The 22,559-nt window shown below is 47.3% G+C and overlaps 1 protein-coding gene across 5 annotated transcripts in view; it reads left to right on the top strand.

The window, feature by feature from the left end:
- Window positions 1-22,559, top strand: part of PAX2 (paired box 2) — a 95,186-nt gene that overhangs the window by 29,610 nt on the left and 43,017 nt on the right. For 3 of the 5 annotated variants that reach the window (XM_006880022.1, XM_006880023.1, XM_006880024.1), the window contains exons 4-5: window positions 8,197-8,282; window positions 10,037-10,156. In XM_006880022.1, coding sequence (XP_006880084.1) covers window positions 8,197-8,282; window positions 10,037-10,156 — 206 coding nt within the window. Of the gene's footprint in view, window positions 1-8,196; window positions 8,283-10,036; window positions 10,157-20,102; window positions 20,172-22,559 lie in introns of all 5 variants that reach the window. The other 2 variants (XM_006880020.1, XM_006880021.1) reach the window with 1 other exon arrangement.

Below are 22,559 nucleotides of genomic sequence, written 5' to 3'. Positions count from 1 at the left end.
TCATTTAATATTCTGCCCAAAGCATCCTTGATTACAGCAACTCTAGGTTTGAATCTGTTCTTCAGTTCCTTGAGCTTAAGAAATGCTGAGCAAGTCTGGCCCTTTTGATTTTCTGACTCTAGCTCCTCGCAAATTTCATTGTGGTATTATTTTAGGTTACCAAATTTTGAAAGATTTCCCCCAAACTGGAGAGCAAATATGCTCACTTTCAAGTGAGCAGTCTGTCCTAGGACAATTTAAACAGATTGAATTTTTTCATATAACACATGAATATAGCTATTTGACATCTTGCTTTCAAGGACCTTTGAGCAAAGTAGTGATGTGGCCTGCCTTGGGGCAAACCTGCTAATCCACTGGAAAGTCGTTCTAAAGTGAAGAAGGCAGTCTTTTCTAGACAGCTGGGCATGGTGTCATGAGTACATTCTTGGGGATCTCACAGACACACTGCATTGTCAGCATCTAGTGCTAGCCAGAGTTATTACTCCCGTTTCCCAGTTGGGAGTACTGACACTCAGGAGAGCCTCTTATCCTTGCTTATGAAGACACACACAAGATCCTGGAAGTAAAATCCAGGAGATTGGATCCTGGTCTTTTGGGTTTCTTTACTGAAGACAGTATGCTTCATGTTTAGGGTCGGTTCACCTGACTTCAAATCCTGACTTTGCCACTTATTAAATGGGTGGCCTGTTAAATGGGTTGTTGGGAGAACTGAGTGAACACTTTGAAGCAATTTAAAACATTTCATGGACAAAGTAACTCCGCAGACAACAGTATTCATTAGTGGATCCTGCCTCTACTAAGGAGCCATTGCTCCCAGAAATCCCAATGAGTTTAGTCTTAGAAAGACTGCCACCTTTCTCCTCCAAGGTGAGCTGTCTGAGGTCACCTCCATGCTAATAGGGCCTCTGCTTGTCTCTACCTCAGGGTGAGTTTTTTCACACCATTTGTTATCATCTAATATAATGCAATATAATATCATACATAACATAACATAATATGATGGGTAGGTTAACTTGGAAGCCCTGAGGCAGACTGTGGATGGATGGATAGATGAATAGATACATTTGTACTAAGTATACATACATTATATCATTCTATTGATTTGTAAAAAGTTCCCGGTCTGCCTGGCTGTAATGAGATTTTTGAACTTTGCGTGGCGATCAATGAGAGGAATATTATTGGCCTGGAGAATTGATATACCTGCTCTCGGTGGCTTGTTCTGCTCCCAGGCTGCCCCGGCCCCCCAGGTGTACGATTCCAGCAGACACTTAACCTTTTTTACAGTGTCATCAGGCTAAAAGGAATCTAATAGTGACACAGGACTTGTGCTCAGCACTCTGCCACTATTGCTTTCCTGTCACAAATAATTTATAGCCTTCTATTTCCATCCCTGAGCCTGCACCCCAGCCCTGCCTTCCGCTTTCCCCCAGCTCCCAGGAATCAATAAACTCACATAGCCACAGTGAGACTTGAGGGTGCAAGGAGACAGACAGACAGACAAAGAGAGGGGAGCTAGAGAGAGGGCCAGAGTAAGACAGAGAGAGGGGAGCGAGGCAGAGCATGAAGCCCAGAAGAAGAAACGACAGAAAAAAGAATGAAGAAGAGGGACTTGAACTGGAATAGGAGTTATGGACTCCCTAGTGCTTTCTAAGAAGGTTCGGGAGCTTCTCTTTTTCTTTCTGAGTTTAACAAACTGTTAACAGGAGACTGATGGTATAGTGTTCTTTCTACCTGACAGAATGGTGAGGCTATTTTGATCTGAAACGTCATAGACAGTGGTGGGCTCTTGGGAATTTAACCAGTGTGAGGACCTCACTAACTCCTGTGACATCTTTTATTCTAAAGCTCTGCCGTTATCCCTAGCATCTCTTCTTCAGTCTTCCCAGAGCTCCAAGGCAGAATTGATCAGGGCCCTAGTTTGTTTTCCTCACGAAATATTTTTAATATTATTTTATATTGGTTTGCTTACAAAGTATATATATATATAGTGTTTTACTCTATTTTTCATTCACATTGTGTTTCATGCAATCATTCCCATGCATTATGTTTTATAAAATTAATCACCATTGGACCGTGCCCATCATGACTCTGTCTTTTTAGGTCCCCACTGGATTTTTCTCATTGCCTTTATCTTCTTTCTCCACCCACCACATTGTGCAATCCTGTGGTTTTGCCCCTGCCCAGCCTTACCCCACTCCTGCCACCCCTTCCCCACCTTGGGTCCGCATACATATTTTACATAGTTATCCTTCTATTTTTACAACAACAGTCTTAGGCAGTATTTGTCCTTAGGAGACTGAGTTAGTTCACTCCGCATAATGCTCTCCAGTCTCTCCCAAGTTATGTAGTATTTTTTTAAATCGTTGCTACATCTCTCTCTCTCTCTCTCTCTCTCTCTCTCTCTCTCTATCTATCTATCTATCTATCTATCTATAATTTTTTTTCTTTCAGGGAGAGGGTGGTCAGGGCTGGTCCACTTGCTGCCGCAGTTTGCTTTCTGCATGATGCTCTTTCCAGGGTCTCAGTAGCACCTGCATTGACCAAGTTTATCTGGCTGGGAGGGCTCCTGCTTGGACCTGACCCAGCCCCTAAATAGAAAGCATCCAAGCCTAGGGGTCACCCGCCAAAGAAGAATAATAGCCCCAGTAGTTCTTATAGCTGGTATTTATTAAGCAAAGCCTCATGCTAATCACTTTACATGGATCATCTTATTCAATCCTCATGAAAGTCCTAGGAAGTAGATATTGTCTTATTTTACAGATGAGGGAATAAGAACCCACCAAAGCTTTCATAGGCAATAAGTGCCGTAGTCCCTACTCTGATACCCTTTGCTGTTCTTGCAAATATGATAAACTTTAAGTGCCTGCAAGTCCCCATTCTTGAGCTCAGGCCAAAGCCCTGGAGGCTCCCAAGAGAGGACATATTCTCCTCTGTGACGGTGGATGAGGAAGAGCATCCCTGTGGTGTGAGGAGCTGAGATCAGGCGCTTGACAGGACAGTCTGTCCATGGAACCAGGAGATGTTCTCACCGAGTTCCCAGGTGAAGATGTGCCCGCCAGTGCAACTAACTGTGCCTCCAAGGATTCTTCCACAAGCACGTGCCCCTCCAGGCCAAGCTTGTCTAGGGCCATGGAGGACAGGGATGACCTTTGGGACAAAGAATGAAAAGGAATTAGTATGATGTGTTTGTCCACTATTAACCCGAGTGAAATTCCTGGGAGCTGTTAGGTTGTTTTATGGGGTGAAGATGGGCCAGTGAGTGACTATCAGGGTTCCACAGCTCTGAGTCTTACATTTTTCTGGGGTCAGTGATGAGGACCAGCAAGTGTCTACTCCTTGGGGGCTGCGGGTGGGCACCGCAAGCATGAGTGAGTCACTGCAGGCACCCTGCCAGCCCCTCTCCTCCCGTGCACCACTACACTGCTGTCAGGCAGGAGCGATTTTCCTTCACTTGCTGCCTCAGCTAAATTTGCACCAGTGCCCTGAGGTCAGAGGCCCTGGGTAACAAAGACAGAAAATCTGCGAGCCCGTCCAGTTATCTTCCTCACCCAGCTCCAGCACTGGAGTGCCCTCGGCCAGGGCCACCCACAGTGCCCAGCGTGACCCCAGAAGCAGCGAATCAGGAGCAGCTTCTCTGAGCTGTCCAGCATCTGTCTATGTCTTTCTTGTAGACCTACACGGTCCTTGACTACTTTCTCATTTTTCCCTATAGTGGTCCCCCGCCAAACTTTCCTCCTTCTCTTCAACTCTTGGGAATGACCTTACCTTCTGTTTTGCTGAGAGAGAAAGGTTCTCTTTTGAGGCATTTGGCCATGTTAAAGCCTGTCCTATCTGACCGACTCCTTCAGTGACTCTCTGTGTTCCATCCCTTGTCCTCGGTCACTCAGGTAAATTCAGTTTCTCCTTCTTCACTGGTTTCTCTTCAGCTTGCAGACTTAGCCAGACCTTCCCTACGCTGTGAAGCCTTCCCTCTCCTCAGCTGCCTGTTCCATGTTCTGCCTTCCACGTTGTTCCTGACAAACTCCTGATTTTACTGCTTCCTGCGTCTCACCATTGACTCCCTAACTCTGTCTAGCTCCTGCTTCAGTGACTTTGTTGAGGGCCTGTTTTCTGTGCTGCTTCCTATTGCCAGTGTTGTTCACTCTTTATGTCACAGTTAGCACTGTGGGTTATATTCTCGAAACACTCTCCCTGGCTGACCTGCATGAATCTGCTCTACCCAGCTTCTTTCCGCTTCCTGTGTGAACAGTTCTAGGACTTCTTCACAAGGCCAGGCTCTTTCTCCCTTTCCCTCAAAAGAAGTGTCCCTCCAGCCTCCTCTCCTGAGACCTCACCTGACTTTCAACTTTCCTTTCCTTGATAATCTATTAACTCTCTCTGTTACATCAGGCTTCTCTACCAGCTCAAATGCTGCGCATCTAGGACCAGTGTAATCACTGCTCTCTAAACCAGCCACCTTCCTGCACCCCTGTTCCTATCACAGACCCTGGTCGTACAGAATTGGTTCTGAGAGTCCCGGTTGGCATCCATCAGGAGCCAGATCATGGCCGTTCTGCTTTTGTACTGTCTTGAAAAGTCTTCCCTTCCTTTCCAGAGATCACTTCTTTATGCCTTGTATTACTGAGATTGTACATATCATCTCTAATGTAGAAGTACTCATGGCTTGAGGCCCTAAGCCTGGTCCTTAGACACTGCTGCCAAGTACAGTAAAAGTCACCCAAAGCACAGATTTTTTTGAAAATGGTATTTTCTAAATATGCCTTAATTACCAGTGTGATCTTGAGTAAGTTACTTACTTTCTTTGTAATGTCCTCTGCTCTGCTACTTGGCTCTATTTAGAATCCGATCGCTTTTTACTAGGGAAGAGGTCCTTAGAGGCCCTGTAGTCTAACCCCTTTATTTCCAGCTGGAGAAGCTGAAGCCCAAAGAAGCTGAGTGTTAAGTCCAAGGCTATGTGTTCTCCTACTGATAGAGTCAGAGCTGGGCCTCAGGCCCCTGACCTTTGTGTCCTTCCTGTTACACTAAAACTATTCACTATGAGTCAGAATTGGATAGTGACCCCATGAGTGGCCGAGTGGGACTGTCCTTCATAGATTTTCAAGAACTGATCCTGTGGAAGTAAATTTCCAGGCCTTTCCTGAGATGCTTCTGCCTTGACTTACACTTGAGCCCTTCAGTTAGTAGCCAAGCACATTGCCATTTGCACCACCTGTGGGCTCCTTCTGCGATCCTGTGTGCCCCCAACTTCAGCCCTAGTCTCTTTTGAAGATCCATGCCGTGTTCTATCTAACTCCTCAGTGGCATCTTTCTCTGTTCTCCCACCTGCAAGCAGTCTTTCCCTCTAAGTCCTCTGGCATTTACTTCCAGACACCCAAGACATCTTATTTGGAAGGTTGGGGCCCAGCAAAAGATGAACTGACACAGTGACTACTGCAATGGGCTTGAGTATGTCCGAAAAAAATGAGGATGGTACAGGATAGGACAGGGCTCAGATCTGTTGCTCATAGGGTCTCTATGAGTCTTGTACAACTTGACAGCACCTAACAACAACACAAAGCTAATTAACCATGAGGGTTGTGCTGGTGTGTACTGTTGAGTCAGAAGTGACTCATAGCTGACCCTCAACTTCCTAAACAACATGCCTTTGGAAACTCTATGAACTTTGATAAATGTCGATAGTTGTAGAAGGGCTTCAAGCCTTTTGTTCATAGGGTCACTGTGAGTCATGCTTGACTCAAAGACAATCAACAACAACAACAAATTGCACAGGCGGAGATTGCCTGTCCTTCTCCCTAGGAATAACTGGTGGATTCAAACTGTGTGCCTTTCTCCAAAGAATAGCCTCTCCTAACAACTTGCTCAAAGTCTGTGAGACGAAGCTTTGTCATCTAGGCCTCTAAGAAGCACTCTGGCTATACTTTCTTTAAGACATATCTGTTCGTTCTTTTGGCAGCCCATAGAATATTCAGTACTCTTTTCCAACAGCACAACTTTAGAGATGTGTGTTTCCCCCCGCACCCCCCCCCCCCGCAATATCATTTCCAGCACTTCAATGTGGGGACTTCATTCCTGTTGCCTAAGTGCTCTGTAAAAGCCAGAAAGTGTTGAGTGTGCTGTGGCGTATGATTCACGTACCTGACCAGTTGTGTTGAGCATGGCTCTGGGGAAAGGAGAGAAGCCATGGGGAAAATGACTTCCAAGGGCATCTTTGACCAGTAGGTGGAGGGGGCCACTCCTCAAGATTGTCCTGGGTTAATCTTTTGGATAACTGGGCCTGGTTCTTTTATACTACTGAAAAGCAGGCCCTCAAGATAGCTTGATTCCTTTTCCACTCCCAGGATTGAGGAGAAGTTAGTAGACTTTTCAACCAGGCTGAAAAGAGTCTGCAACCCAAGACTTTCATGTAGGCAAAGAGGTTGTCAGCCAATTAGCAGGGTGGGATAAGGCTTGGACTTGCTGGAGGACAAAATGTAGACTTGAGAAGAGATGGTTCAGGGCCTGACATTTGTTGGGATCCTAGGGACAAAAGTGTCCCTTGTGACCCAGCTCTTCCCTAGCTACTTCTTAACTCAAGTTGTTGTTAGGGAGCTCTGGTGGCCTAGTGGCAAGAAGCTGCACTGCAATCGTGAAAGTGTGCGATTTGAATGGAGCAGATGATCCCCTGGAGAAAGAGAGGCACTCTCCTCCTGTGTCAGTTGGATCTGATTTGATGGTGTACACACACACACACACACACACACACACACACACACACACACTTTTCTTGTTGTTAGGCACTGTTGAGTCAAATATGATTCTTAGTGACCCTATGAACAACAGACCTGAACCCTGCCCTGTCCTGCGCCATCCTCATCATCTCTGACACACTTGAGTCCGTTGCTGCAGTCACTGTGTCAATCCATCTCATTTAGGGTATGCCTCTCTTTTGCTGACCTTCCACCTTTCCAAGCATGATGTCCCTCTCCAAGGAGTAGCCCCTCCTTCTTGTCTCTGAGGGCCTGTAATACAGTTCCTATAGGAACGGCTGTTGTACATAGGGTTTTCAGAGGCCTGCTATTTCAGAAGTGGATGGCGAATCCTTCTTCCTAGTCTGTCTCAATGTGAATGTTCAGATTTAGAGAAGTATTAGACAGACCAGCAAGTTAAAGGTATATCCCTTATTGCGGAGTTGTAAACACCTATTACCTCATCAGAATCTCCGAGTTGGAAAGTCTCACCTCACTGTTCTCCAGTTAATTCTCCTCACAGCCACCCTCCCAGTGGGTTCTGGGGGCTATGAAACTTTACAGGAGAGACTGCCCATCTTCTCCTGAAACGTCTGCTACAGGCCATGGTCTTCGCAATCACCTCTTATGCATGAGAGAGTTGGACAATGACCAGGGAGGATAGAAGGAGAATTGATGCCTTTGAGCTGTAGTGCTGGAGAAGAGTATTGAGAATACCATGGACTGCTAGGAAAACAACCAGATTTGTCCTGGAAAGGGTTAAACCGGGTGGCTCCTTGGAGGTAAGGATTCTGAGGCTCCGTCTAACATACTTTGGACATGTTGTGAGGAGAGACCGGTGCTTGGAGAGGGACATCATGCTTGGTAGGGTGGAGGGACTGCGCAGGAGAGGAAGGCCCTCTATGAGGTGGATTGATTCAGTGACTGGGGTAATTGGGATTGGAGTGTCAGAGACAGTGCGATTGGCACAGGACAGAGCGGAGTTTAGGGCTGTTGTACATAGGGTCGCTATGAGTCACAGGCGACTTGACGGCACATAACAAGAACAACAACATAGGAACGGCTGCTCCTGAATGGTCTCCAGACAAGAATTTCTGATACAGGGGGAGATACATGTGGTTGATGTGGTTGAGGAAGGAAGGCTGGACTTCACGTCATTGGCAGTTTACATTCTCCAAGGGGAAAGAATGCTGAGTGCCCCTGCTCTTTGCTACCAAAAGTAAAGCGTGTTCTGATTTTGCACCAGGTAGAGTAGAATGCAGATCACCTCTGCTCAGAGCTACACTAGATTGGCCCAGGCAGAGCTGCCAGGAGGGAAAGCTGTGTGTGGCAGCCACAGGGCAGGGTTCCAAGGAGCAGGCATGTGAAGAAGGAGTGGGGGATCTTGAGAGAGCTCCTCCCAGGGCTAGGCTGGCGGTGGCCAGGCCAGGAGGGTAACACAATGTGTGATACTGTTGTGATGTTGTTGCAGGATCATCCGGACCAAAGTTCAACAGCCTTTCCACCCAACACCGGATGGGGCTGGAACAGGAGTGACTGCCCCTGGCCACACCATCGGTAAGAGAGCTCAAGGGATGGGGGAAAGGAACTTGGCTTCCCTTTACAGGAGACCAAGGAAGCCTGGCTCCTTCACAGGGAGCGGCCTACCTGGTCTAAGGCCCAAGACTTGGTTGGCTAATTTCCCATCCCTGCCCTTCCTGAGCTCCCAGAAGCTCAGGCTCTCTGCAAGAAAGGCTGATGGTCCACCCGGAAGGCTCTCTGCTTTCCCTCTGCATATCACACTCCCTTCACCTTCCCTTGGTCACTCAGTCCTCTCAATTAAAAACCAGTAGTTTTCACAACAATGAATGAATGTATGAATGGAAATCCAAAGTCCCTGTAATTATTAATTAAAATTAATAATAAAAAAACCCCAACCCCCCAAAACCCTAGTAGTTTTCTTTGAAGATTTCTTTTTCTCCTCCTGTCTTTCTTCTTCTCCTTCATCTTCTGTTTCTGTCTCCCCACCTGCCTGTCTTTTCTTTCATATTTACTCTCTTATTCCATCTTTGTCTTTTTTTAATTTTTAGTTTATTATTTTGTGTGTGTGTGTGTACCGTCAAATCGGATCCGACTAGTACAGGAGGAGATTGCCCCACCTTCTCCAGCAGAGCATCTGGTGGATTCAAACTGCGTCTTTCTATTTTTAAAAAGCATTCTAAGTTACCTTTTCTCTTCTTTCCTCGCCTGTCCTCTCCTCTCCTCTGCCCTCCATCTCCATCCTCTCCCCTCCCTCTGTGGGTCGCTTCACTCCCTCTTTCTCCTCACAGAGTCTGGTTCCTCTTGGCCCATCTCTCTTGATCTCTGCCTCTAACTCACTCACTATGCAGCTCTCTGCCCCTTATTGCTCTCCTCGTTTACTCTCCCTTGTGCATGACCTCTCAGAACACACAGAGACCCTTGCCTTTACACACTGCTTAGTTTTCCCTTAGGCTCAAGGTGCTGCTACAGCCATATTGAAAGTATGGGCCTTGAGGGCCTGGGAGGTGATTAAGCTTCTCTGCTGCCCCTCCTGGCAGGTGTTCTCTTCTTTCTTGACCAGCAGGAAGTAGCCACAGCTGGTCCCAGCCCTCCTGGAGTTGGCAGAAGCTATTGTTTATGAGGCCTGTGTCACAGCTTGTGCTGGGAAGGAGGGTGAGGCCAGCGTGTACCTGAACTCATCACTGCTCAGTGAACAGGTTCACTAGTCTGTGCCCTGAGGGCAAGATTAGGAACCACTCAGGTAGTTTCAAGTCCAGAAGCAACTGAGGGGGGAGAGGTTGTGTACCCTCAGTGTCTGCCAGAGGATGAGAGGCAGATCTCAGGAATCCATCAGCTCTCAGTCAGGACTGGTAAAGACTCAGTCCAAGGGACTGAAAAACAGTGAGCTGGAGTGTTAGAAGGCTTTACTCAGCCCTAGGGTTTGAGAGAGCTGGGAGGTGGGGGTGCAGCTTAGGGATCATGCTCTCTAGAGGAATGAGGAACCAATCTCTAGACTGAGTCTGTTTCCTAGGCCTGCACTTCATCCGTCTTGAGTGGAATGAGTTCAGAGACCCAAGTGAAACCTGTAGGTCTACCAGAAAGTCTGGGTGGAACCCACATAGATCTACTGACTGGCTTCTACTCGCCCCTGGACTATTGGTAGCAACAGCTTCTACCTTCAGCCCCAGGATAGGAAGGGTCCTGTGAGCCATCCACGCTCTCATTTCCTCTGTGTCCACCCCAGCCCTGCAGCTCTGGCCTGAGACCATGACTGCTTCGCCTTAAGTTATGTTCTCCTTCCTCTCCACCAGTTCCCAGCACAGCCTCCCCTCCTGTCTCCAGCGCCTCCAATGATCCAGTGGGATCCTACTCCATCAATGGGATCCTGGGGATTCCTCGCTCCAATGGTGAGAAGAGGAAACGTGATGAAGGTAGGGAGGAGGGAAGAGGTTTGGCTTCCCTTTTGCATGCTTTGTCCTTGGACTCAGAGCTCCGGTTTCTACCCAGCTTCGCAGCTGCTCTGCTATGAGATCAATTTTAGTAGCAAAGCCCAGGTCCCCCCACTGCCCTGCTGGCTGCTGGAGGAGGGAGGGAGGCTGCTGGTGGGGCCATCAGCTTCACCATCTGCTCAGCAGCCTCAGCTACCTCACCTTCTGCTGGGACTCACCCATCGATCCCTGTGGGGTGCCAGGAGGAGGAGCTCAGCCATTTACCTGGGGAAGGTTTTTAGAGATTGGGGGACAGCTGGTCCCTGACCTGTCTTGTCCTCACCTGATCCCAACCAAAAGGAGGTGGAGAGCGATGTCATGTCATTTGCAGTTGCCATGGGTGTGTTTTCTCTGTGACATGCATGCTGGGCCCTGGGCCCTTCTCCAGGAAGGGCTCTCCTGGGATAAGCAGCACTCAGTCTCCTCTCTTGGACTTCTCTCCACCTTCCTTGGAAAACCCGAAGGGGTAGCAGGGCGTTGGGTAGTCAAAGGGAGGAGAGAGTGAAAGAGAGGAGAGAAGAGGAGGAGAGGGAAAAGGAAAGAATGGAGGCACTAAAATGAACAGTGGGATTCCAGGTGTTTCTCTATTGTCAGTAATGGGGATGAGCCTGGGGGATGATGTTTCACACGTGCTGTGTTATCAGGGGTCTCTTGGTGAGCATTCAGTTCTCCTGTGGTCCCTGGGGCCAGGACTGAGGAAGCATACAGAGGCACAGGGAAGGTGTGCGATTTTAAGGGAATCTCCCACATAATGGACAGACTCTACTAAGAATGGACATAAAGTGCAACAATGAATAAATGGAAATCCAAAGTCTGTAAATTTCATTGACACTAATAATAAAAAAAAATTGAAAAAAAGAATGGGCATAAAGAAAGGCATTATGTATACTCATTAGCTCAGACCAACACCAGTGTATGCCCGCTATCTCTATAATACCTTGACCAATCATTCTCTCCGTTCACTCTCACAAATGTCCTGTTTAGACAATAAATGCCATGGTCAGCCCAGACATAGACAAGCCCTAGATGAAGGCAGCTTTCAATGGTGAGGAATGAGAGAAAGATCAAGCTGGGATTCCCTGAGCCCATGGTCTGAGGTTCAGAGAGCAGAAGAGCTTTGGCCTTCAGCGAGAGGGACAGAGTGGATGCGAGAGGCCTAGGTCTGGCAAGACAGCAATGACCTGGTGCTGGCCTCCTTCCAGAAGCCCTAATGGCCTCGTTTCACAGGGAAACAGCTTGTCTGGCTCTATTTCTTCTTCTTCCAAAATATCCAAACCCATTTGGCTGCTACGGCCTTTGCCACTCACTAAATTTCATTGTGGTTGTTTTGGCGGCAGCCGCTGATGGGCAGGGGGAGGCTGAGTGAAAACTCGAAGTCCTAATTCTCCCTGGGGGCTTCCCATGCTCAGGCCTGAGCCAAGACCTCTGATACCCTGAGTAGTTTAGAAGATTCTACTGCAAACCCTAAGGGGTTCCCCCCCTTAAATCATTAGCTGAGGTGACTTTTTGCAGAGTGTGGGGTGTTCAGGAGGCTGAGGGAAGCCTCAGAAGCCATGTATAATGTTGTCCTGAGGTTAGAGCCGAGCATGCCCTCTGCTCTCTGGACTTCTTTCATGGGCCATGAAAGGAGGCCAGGGACAGAGAGGCCATGGCATGAAATTGCAGCCACCCAGGGCCAGGCTGGACTAGCCCAGAACTGTGTAAACCTCCTGTCGAAACAATCGATCACAGCCATTGTTTCTAGTCTATTCAGTTTAATGAACCTTTCCTGCACCTCAGTTGCTTAGAGCTATAAAATCCCAAAGCAGAACAAGATGTGATTCTTGTCCTTTAGGAGCTTACAGTCAGGCAAGGCGTGCAAAGCACCAGAGAGTAGAAAGGCCCATCAGATATCTGTGTTGTAATAAAGGTCCGGGCTGTAGGCCATTGAGTTCAGAGCAGCGAGAGAATAAACCTCTTGGAGGAAAGCCATGAAGGAGGGTGGGGAAGATGACCAAAGACAATGGCAGCATGAAATTCTAATAGACTGAGACTCGTGACTAGAATCTGCCATGGTGAGAAAATTAAGAGGTTTGGCTGAGACAAAGGGCAAGTGGAAGTAGTGGGTGTTAAGGCGAGGTGGATGGATATCTTAGTATTCTAGCATTGCTGTAACAGAAATACCACAAATGGATGCCTTTAAGAAACAGGACTTCCATTTTCTCAGTTTATGAGGCAGGACATCCAAATTCAGGATGCCGCCTCTAAGGAAAGGCGCTGGAGGAAGATCCTTATCTCTTTGACCTTCTGCTCTTGTGTGATCTTTATGTTGTTTGACACTTTTCCTCATCTCTTCCACTATTTCTGCTACTTTCATTGACTTCTTTAATCTCTTTTATATCTCAAGGGATTGACTCAAGACACACCTTTTACTGATCCTGCCTTATTAACATAACAAAACCAACCCATTCACTGATGGTATTATAACCATAAGCATACCCAAGCCTACTGCCTTCAAGTCAATTCTGACTCAGGATGACCCTCCATTGGTTTTGTAGGCTGTAAGTCTTTAAGGGCAAGAGACCACTTCATCTTTTCCCCAGGGAACAACTGTGTTTTCAATTAGTGGCCCAACACTTAACTATACTCTCAGGGCTCCTTAGCCATAATTGTAGAGACTGGGATTTATAATATTTAGTTGTTGTTGTCCATCGAGTCAGAACCGACCCATTGCTGACTGAGACAGTTACTCACCCAAGAGGAGAATGTCCATCCTTTCCCCGCAAAGCAGCTGGTGGCTCTGAACTGCACGCCTTCAGGATTGCAGTGCAGCTTCTTGCAGCTAGGTCATTCTCCCCTTTGCCCCAGCCCCATTCATACCCTTGCCACATGCAAAACACAGGCACTCCATTACATTAACCTCAAGGTTTAAAAATCAACTCCAGGTCTAAAATTTCATCTTCTTAAGCATCTAAATAAAATATGGATTAAAGTTCAGGGAGCATTTTATTCTGAGGCAGAATTGTTTATCTATGAACCTGTGAAATCTAGAATGCAAGTTAGCTGCTTTCAAAGTACCATGGGAGCAGGTACAAGATAGGTATTTCAAGTACGTTGTTGCTGTTGTTAGGTGCCATGGGTTCACGACAACTCCTAGTGACCTTATAATAACAGATGAGAACCCCTCCCTAAGCTGAGCTGTCCTCACCATCTCCACCGTGCTGGAACCTATTGCTACAATCACTGTGTCAATCCCTGACAAATGGGAGAAATTGGAGGAAAAGAAGGTGAAACAGGCACTAAGTAAGTTCCTAAACCAGCAGAACAAATGACATTAGCTTTTAAGGCTTGAAAAGAATACTGTTTTCTGAGACAATGACCTTGCCCTCTAGACTCTTGTGTGAACATCTGTCAGCTCTATCCTTCAGCTTTGCTTTATAGACTCAACGGGCCGGTAGTTCTGCTCCTTCAGCTGTGGGCAGCACTACTAGTCTATGTGAGTGGCAAACTTACCCCCTTGATTGTCTTCTTTATTCCCCTTGGCATGGCAACTCCACCCCATCAGATTTGGGCTGCAGCCTCATCGCCCTGGCAGCTTCACACTGAGAACCACGATTGGCAAAGGACTCTTTTTGATTATGGCCCAGTGAGAAGGCCCTGCTTCCCATGTTCCTTCTGATACTTCTGTTGATCTCCTGCCTGCTGCAGGGATGGTCTTGTCTTTTCTGAAAGGACAACAGAAGTAGCTTCCTCAGCATGTTTCTTGCCTATAGATTCCTAAGAGGATTATAGATTTCAAACAGCATTCTTCCTCTGTCCCCTTCACTCAGAACTGATGTGTTTTCTGCTGTGATAGTTACTTAGGCCCATCAGTCACAGATTTGATCTTTTTAACAAAAGATTGTGTGGCCACCTCCTTGGTGAGCATTCTAGAACATATGTCCTTAGTTTATACGACAGAATTTTCCAAAATTTTAAGTTCTCTTTCCATTCGGCACAGTTCATCTTTTAAGTCCATCTTTTCGGAGAAGCAAGGATAAAATGTGCTGCCTCTTTACAATCTTGCTTAGAAATCTCTTCAACAGACATCCAAGTTCATCCCTTACAAATTCTATCTTTCACTAAACATTGGGAACATAATTCAAACAAATTCTTTGCCACTGCATATAAAAAGGATCCTTCTTCCAGCATTGTCTAATCACATACGCATCATTTTCTTTTAAAATCTATCAAAAGAAGCACATTTAACATCCAAATTCTAACAATATTCTGTGGCTGACACTATGTGTATTCCCCAAACTGATAGAGATTTTCTCTGTAGTTCTCTTGACTTCCTCTAATCCCTCACCAGCATTGCCTTTGACGTCCATAATTCCACCATCAATCTCTTCAAGACAATCTTGTGTTTTACTATTAGGCACTTTAAAACTCTCCCAGCCTTATGTCCATTACCCAATTTCAAAACGGCTTTCCTATTTTACATACCTGTTAGAATACCACCCTCATTTCCTGGTACAAAATCCTGCCTTAGGACCCTGCTCTATACTGTGCCATCTTCACACGTCTGATTCACAAATACCCATTGCGGCAGTCACCATGTCAATCCACCTGGTTGAGGGTCTTTTTTTCCTTTGCTGACCCTCTACCCTTCCTAGCATCATGTCCTTCTCCAAGGAACAGCCCCTCCTAACAACATGCCCAAAGTATGGGAGGCAAAGCTTAATCTTTGCGTCCAAAGAGCAGCCTGGCTGCACCCTCTCCAAGACACATTTGTTAGTTCTGTTGGCTGTCCAGTTCAGTTCTCTTCTGCAACACCACAGCTCAAAGACATCAATTTTTTTCCTGTCATCTTTATTCATTGTCTAGCTCTCAGATGCATAGCATGTAATGGGAAAGACTATGGCCTTAACTAGATGTACCTTAGTCCTCAAGATGACATCATTGCTCCTCAATCATTTGGAGAGGTTCCTAACTACAGACTGTCCAGTGCAATGCATCTTCTTATTTCCTGACTGCTGGTACCAAAGGTGTTAATTGTGGATCCAAGCAAGATGAAGCTGTTGACAGTTTCCATCTCCTCTCCATCCATCATGATATTGCCTATTGGTCCAGTGGTAAAAAAATTTGTTTTCTTGATATTGGGATGCAATCCATACCAAAGATTGCATTCCTTGATCTTCTGCAACAAGTGCTTCAGGTCCTCCTCACTTTAAGCAAGAAGGCTGTGTTATCTGCATAACGCAGGTTATTGTTGAGTCTCCTTCCAATTCTGATGCCATACTCCTGTTCATAGAGTCCAGCTTCTTGGATAATTTGTTCAACATACAGATTGACTAGGTCTATAAAGAGAATACAACCCTGATGCACTCCCTTCTCAATTTTAAGCCATTCAGTTTTTTCTCACAATTAAAGAGGCCAGCAGTCTGCATTCAGGGTGTCAGCTCAAGGGAAATACCTCTTTCCCCATCATCTCTAAAGAAAAGCCCTGTCTCTTTGAGCCTCTGCCTGTGGGAGCTCTTTATGTGATGTGGCATCTCTCCCCACCCCATCTCTGCAACTTTCCTTTGCCTGTTTAATGTCCTTGAGAGGGTGAAACCAAGTTTCTCCTCAGAGACTATGATTTTGAAGCTCTGTCTCAACTACTTTGGGCACGAGGTCAGGAGGGACTGGTCTCTGGAGAAGGACATCATGCTCACAAGGTTGGAAGAGTCAGTGAAGGAGAGAGGAAGACCCCAGATGAGATGAACTGGCACAGTAACTCGGCCAATGGGATTAGGTGTGACGAAGCAGTGAGACTGGCTCAGGACAGGGCAGGCTTCTGAGCTGTTGTACATAATAGGGTTGCTATGAATGGCAGGGCACATAACAACAACAACATATCTCAAGAGAGTTTAAGGCAAGCCACACCCTACACTAATCCCGCTTCATTAACATAACAAAGACAACTCAGTTCCAAATGGGTTGTAACCATTAGCATATACTCTTATGTCCAGTTGGAACTGACTCATAGCTGACCCTCTCTTGGGTTTTTCTCAGGCGCTAAATCTCACAGGAGGATACTGTCATGCTTTCTCTTTTGAACTGGAACCCTAGAAGAGGTATGGTCTTTGGGCTAGCCTTGCTACTCCCTACACACTAGGAGACCTTGTTATAGCATAGAGGTTAGGATTTACAACATGTATTTGGGAGGAATGTAATTCAATCCATAAAAATGGTTTCAGGTGATGACTGGACCAGATAAAGGAATTTGGACTTTCTGCCGAAACCAGGAGTTGAATTGATATTGAGGCATCAGCAGGAAGAGCTAGAAGAGGGCTAGGTTCAGGGTTGGGAGATGATGCTCCCTCCCCAGTGCCTGACAGAGATGGAAGCTGGGAAACATCTCAGGAAGCAGTGATGTCTAGGTGACAGATAATGGGACCTCCAAGTCTTCTCTTACTGTTTAAATACTCCCTCCTAGGCCTTGCCAGGTGGCAAAAAGGATCAGAAGCTTCATTTCATTTTTTTGGTAAGGGAGAGGGTTTCTTTGCCCTAATTTTTCCTTCCTCTTGACCTCACTCCCACCTTTTCTTGACCAATCTCAGGCCACATTGAACTATCCTTTCTCCTTGATAAAGGCTGGAGTCCATGAGGGAGGCGAGGTCTCCCTGACCTCCAGCCTGATCCACTGAACCCAGGTGGGAGGGGAACTGAGAGGAGCTAGTAAAGCCTTTGCACAGCCCTTCCTCCCCCTCCCCCACCCAGGGTGCCTCCAAGCAGCCAGGCTCCCGTTCGCATTAGGAAGCAGCTCAGATGATTAAGAATACGGGAGATAATTATGTGTCAAGATGATGTAGCCCAACTCTGCAGTCAGGCCAAGGTAGCAAAGCAGCTGGTAGGCTGGTTGCAGGAGGCGGCTGAAGGCAGGGGTTGCAACAGACACCTAGGTGTGTCCTTCAGCTGTTGGGATAGGACTACAGACAAATGAGAAAATTTACTTGGAAACTGAGGGGTGTTGGAGAACATGCAAAAGGACTAGACCCTAAAGGGAGTTTGTTGTTGTTATTGTTAGATGCTATCAAGTACGGCTCATAGTGACCCTGTGAACAACAGATCTGAACACTGTCCTATCCTGTGCCATCCTCGTCATCTGACATACTGGAGCCCATTGCTGCAGTCACTGTGCCAATTCATCTCTCACTTCCCTTCAGAAGAACCTTTGCTGCTCCTGCCAGGCTGGCCTCCCTTTGCTCTTAGGCATTGTGGCTTCTGAATGGAAGTGTCATGCCCACAGGCAAGCTATGAGCCTTTCCTTCAAGGAAGCCACTCCCTCGCCTTGGGTACAGCTTGGCCTACTCTTCTGCTCTAACAATGTCACTGTGGTGGGTGTTAGTGAGGACAATCACTGCAGCTTGTGCTGGCATGAGTGGAGATAGTCACAGCGGTAGTTATTGGTGTTCACAGGGGTAAATATCCAAAGTATTATTGGCACTGATACTTGGCATATGGACCGTGTTATTAGAATCTGCAGCAGTCATAGCTGTGGGAATATTTGTATAAGGGACGATCGGCTGCAACTCTGGGGGGAAAGGAGACAGACAATGACTGTGAACCTGTTCAAGACTTCTAATTCCTTGACCCTTGGAAGTGTGGAAACAATCTTCTAGACTTTCATTTGAGAAATGTGGTCAAGAAGCTCCCAAGTGTAAAAGCTCCTAAAACAAGATAGGGGTTGATAAGGAAGTTATATCATGAAGCATCCAAAAGACAGGTTGTTTGTCAGTCTGAGAGGATGAACCACTGTGTTTGCTAGAATGTTCATCCCTACTTAGCTATAATTAGGGATGTTGTTTTTGTTATGTACTATCAAGGTGGGACCGACCCATAGCTGACCCTCTGGCAGGTTTTCAGAGGCAGAAAAGAGACTGTCCATCTTTCTCCCATGGAACAGCCAGTGGATTCAAACCACATATCTTTGTGTTGGCAACACAATTCCTTGCCACTAAGTCACCATTGCTCCCCACAACTATGGATAGATGAATATACTAGAGCTGCGTTTCCGGGGCCCTTTGAGAAACACTGACTCCCTGATTGTTGCATGCCCTGGATTACGTGACTGGAGGATTGATTCTTGTCTTCCTAAAATCAGGTTCAAAATGCAAAGTCCTTTTCCCTTCCTCAGTTACTTTCGGCTGGAGTCTAAAGGACTGTTGTCTGCCATGCTGTGGCTGACGTGCAGTGCTGGTCCATAACTTGTCCAAAAATCCAAATGAAGTCATATGGTGCGAGTCTGTTGGTCCGTGTGAGGGGAGGTGTGCTGGTCTCCTCCCTTGTTGTGCAAGATTGCATAGGTTCTGCTTTCCATTAATTAGGTGCACAATGAGTTGTGCAGTTGAGTGGTGCCAAGCCAGGACAGTTATGCATTTGCAGTATGGCTGCATGGTTGTCACTGTCTTTAATCACTCCCTTCTGCTTTGGATGGAGCTATACCTGTCAGAAGCCATTTATTTCCTTAGTTAGTTTCCCTCTGAGACATCTCTGAGGGTGCTCAGGTTAGACGTGGAGCCAGTGCAGGGATCCGGCTGTGGAAATGGGCTGCAGATGCTCTGTTCAGGAGCCTGGGCCATGGGCCTGAGAAGGCTGCATAGACTCCACCAGGGCAGAGTGTGGCTGCGCAGCCAAAGGTCAGCTCTGGAGTTTGCATCCTAAAGTCACTTATGGGTGGTATGGCCTTGGGCACGCCTAGCTCCATCAGCTCAGTTCTCTCCTCTGTAAAATGGAGCTATCTCAGCACATCCTTTACAGAACCATGAAGAAGATCAAACGAGACCATGAAGATAAAGTGTTGAGTCAACTCCCTCTTGGAAGATAGGTCTTTGTGTATCTGGGGAGGAAGGCCTAATTGGTAGGGTTGTGTTTATAGGAGAAATAAAGTGATGTTAGAGAGAATCTTCCCTGGGTACAGGCTTCCTAACCTTGGTGTGATTCTTTGCAACTAGGGTGGCTTAGAGAAGCTGCTGCTGAGCTAAGATAACTTAGACAGTTTTGGGGAAATGTTAGCCCCTCACGTGTGACTTGGAGGACCTTTGTCTACCTACTTATTTGGTCTGTGACTATCCAGTTGGGCCACCCACCATCACTTGGCATAGACGTGTGTAAACAGTGATAGCGCTTCCTTCTTTCTCTAACATGGAGGTGTCACTGTGCTCCCCACACACAAGCTTACTGTGTGTGTTTTGTGGATCCGTAGATCAGTTTTTACAAGCATGACTATGTGTTTTTTACCAGCTTGAGATCTTTGGGTGAAAAAAACCACAAAACCAAACTAAGCCCACTGGCATTGAGTCAGTTCTGACTCATGATAACCCTACCTTGGATTTCTGAGGCTGTAAATCTGTACAAGAGAAGATTGTCCACCGTCTTTGCCCTGAAGAGCGGTTTGGTGGGTTTGAAGGGTTAACTTTTCAGTGTGCGGCCCAACACGTGGCATGCCATTGTATTGAGGATGTGTGCAGTTTGCTGACTTGTGTGAGTGCTTGAAGAGCGTGGCACATATGATCATTGGCTTGTCCACCAGGCTAATAAATGGGGAGAATTCAAACCAGGGTGGAGTGGAGTGAGCATCTTTGGTCTGAGGCACAAATATGTGTATAAAGCTTTGCTCCCCAAAATGCCCTGAAGATGTCAACTTGCATTCTTTCGACAAGTGGATGGGGTGCCCTGACTCTGCCGCCAGGGCTGACGTGGGGCCCAAGGCTAGGGAGGTTGAGGCAGGAATCCATACTCAGTCAGCCTGAGTGGGACTTCCAGCTATGAATCCCCACAGTCTTTTAAGAGGAGCCTGGCCTCCTGATCGCAGATCTCGCTCTGGTCTTCTCCCTGCCTGCCTTTCGGGATCTCTCAGTGTTTGTCTGTCTCTTATTTACTCCAGTCGAGGTATACACTGATCCTGCCCACATTAGAGGAGGTGGAGGTTTGCATCTGGTCTGGACTTTAAGAGGTATGGGGGCCAGAGGGGACATGGTGTGGGGGTCAAGGGAACTAGCTTGGGGGAGGTGGTTAGAGATCATTCAGAGAGTGGGTTCCTGAGGGCCAGAGAGTGGGAAAAGGAGGTGGCTCAGGCTTGCACAGGAAATTAAGAGGCTAATAGAGCCCCAAGGCCCAGATCACTTCTGCCTTGGGCCAATGATGGGGTGTGGGATCGAGGCCCCCAGTGGCCCAAAGGGTCAAGCATTTGGTGAATGGGGGGAACTTTTTCCAGCCCTTGGAAAAACAAAGAGCAGATCGGGTAGTAAAACAAAAGCAAAGGAGACCTGGAAGCACCTGACAGCCCTAATTCATCACGGCCCAAGTTTTTTCCTGTGTTCCCATTATATTTGTTTGTAAAAGTGGAAATCAATTTTGAAGGTAATTTTCTGGAAAGAATGGAAGGGAGGTGGGAGGGCCGGATAAGGCAGAGATGGTAAAAGGAAAAATTTAGGCCAGGCACAGCCCAGGGGCAGCTCTTGGCAAGGTGAAAGAAAATTGCATATTCAATCTCCATCCATGAATCTCCCTCACTGCTGCCCGCCTCCTGCTTGAAAACAATGAAGGCTTTTTCCCAACGCTGGGCAGGGCCTCAGTATCAGCCTCACTTTAACTTCAGGGTCATTAATTCCCTGATTATTGAAGGAGACGAGAGGGTTGCAGCATCGTCAATTCCAAAGGCACACACCCCCCACCCCATGTGATCTGGCCCTCGCTGGGGTAGGGTAAGGGGACAGCCAGGGTGAGGTGAAGTGGTATTTGAGAGGAGCAAGGGGATGGGGAGGGAGGAAATGGGGAGCCTAGTGGACTGGGGGGCAAGGAAGCCAGGAGGAGGATGGGAGAAGGCAGTCATTACGGAATACCTCTGTTGTGTTGTTATAGCAAATTAAAAGTAGCATGTTCCACTCCACAGCTATCTTTGGGGAGGGAGGGGCACCGATGGAGGTGGGGGATCTTATCATTGCTTCTTCAGCAGACCAGCCGTGGTGTCACCGTGTGAGGTGACATTTGAATTTACAATTCCGCTGAGAAAAGCCATTAATTCACAAATTAACATTTCTCCCTCTCCCTCTCTCTTTAACACTCTCTCCCTCTCTCACATGGATGTGCAAGCAATTGAAAAGACAAAGGAAATAGCCTTAAGGAAGAGACTTTACTGCTAGTCTGTCTGTGCTGAGATTGCTCCCCCTGCTTCCAGATAGATAAACCAATTACCTGAGCAGCTCTGCTCCTGGCCGCCCGCGATCGCCTCCTTTTGTAGGCTGCCTTCGTGGCTGGATTACAGCCGGTGCAGCTCATTAATGTAAACCAGGCATGCCCTGGTCACCAGCCTCTCCTCCTCGCTCTCTTTCAGACAGGGCAGTGGAAAGAGTGCAGGGATCAAGAAAAGGGGGCCAGGAGAATCCCCAGAGAGAGGCAAGAGGGTGCTGTGACCAAGCTGGGTGCTGGGTCTTTGGGGGTGCAGTTGCCATCTTAGAGGAGACTGATGGGAAAGTCTGTGGATGTCTGCTCCCTGCCAGGCTGGCTAAGAATTTAATGCATGGATTGGGCCTATATGGGCGGAGGCAGAACCGAGTGTTGAGTTCCATAGGCCCACCTCACCTGTTCCCTGAGGTCTTGGGGACCCGACACAGGAGGCTGGCAGAGTCAGAAGCTAAGCTCTCTGCATGGGAAGCGCTGGGACAAGTCTGGTTGAGCTCCATCTTAATGGGGCAGGGCTCTGCCTGAAGGAGCTGGGAAAAGGGGCTGACTCGGTGAGGTCGCACCATATTGGGTAAACAAAACAAAGCTGTACTCAGTCCTTACCTACACAGAGCACACTTATGTCTGTTTACACATAATACCCACACCTAATCATCTGGGTCTCTTCTTAGAAAAACACCCACCCAGGAGTGTGCTCCTGGAGTTCTGAAGTTGTGGATCCAGGTTGAGGGCAGGGAATAAAGGAGCCTTTTTCTGCACGTACACTCCTCGCAGGCTCTTTCAGGTCCCTTGAAAGCACAGTTTGTGTTCCTCTACCAGCCTAAAAGTTGGCTGTTTGAACTTACCCAGCATCCCTGTGAAAAAGAGGCCTTGGCAATCTGCTTCCATAAAGATCACAAGGTAGGCCAGTGGAAAAGTTGTATTCTGTGACACACACGGTCACCATGAACCCGAGTCCACCCTGTGATGCCACATTTGGCTTTTGTTTTCTTCCAAGCCCCTGATAAGCATTGATGGAAGACATATTGGCCAAAAGCAAGCAAGTAGACCTTGTGTTTCTAAGGAGAGGTCATCTGTAGGTACGAGGAACCCTGGTGGCAGAGTGGTTAAGCACTTGGCTGTTTACCATAATGGTCAGAAATTCAAACCCCCTGGCTTC

Source organism: Elephantulus edwardii, unplaced genomic scaffold (genome assembly GCF_000299155.1).
Source record: "Elephantulus edwardii isolate Elephantulus edwardi_28Jun2011 unplaced genomic scaffold, EleEdw1.0 scaffold00006, whole genome shotgun sequence".
Taxonomy (NCBI): Eukaryota; Metazoa; Chordata; class Mammalia; order Macroscelidea; family Macroscelididae; genus Elephantulus; species Elephantulus edwardii.
Note: the sequence above shows the minus strand (reverse complement) of the source record. Positions and strands in the feature narration are given on the sequence as shown.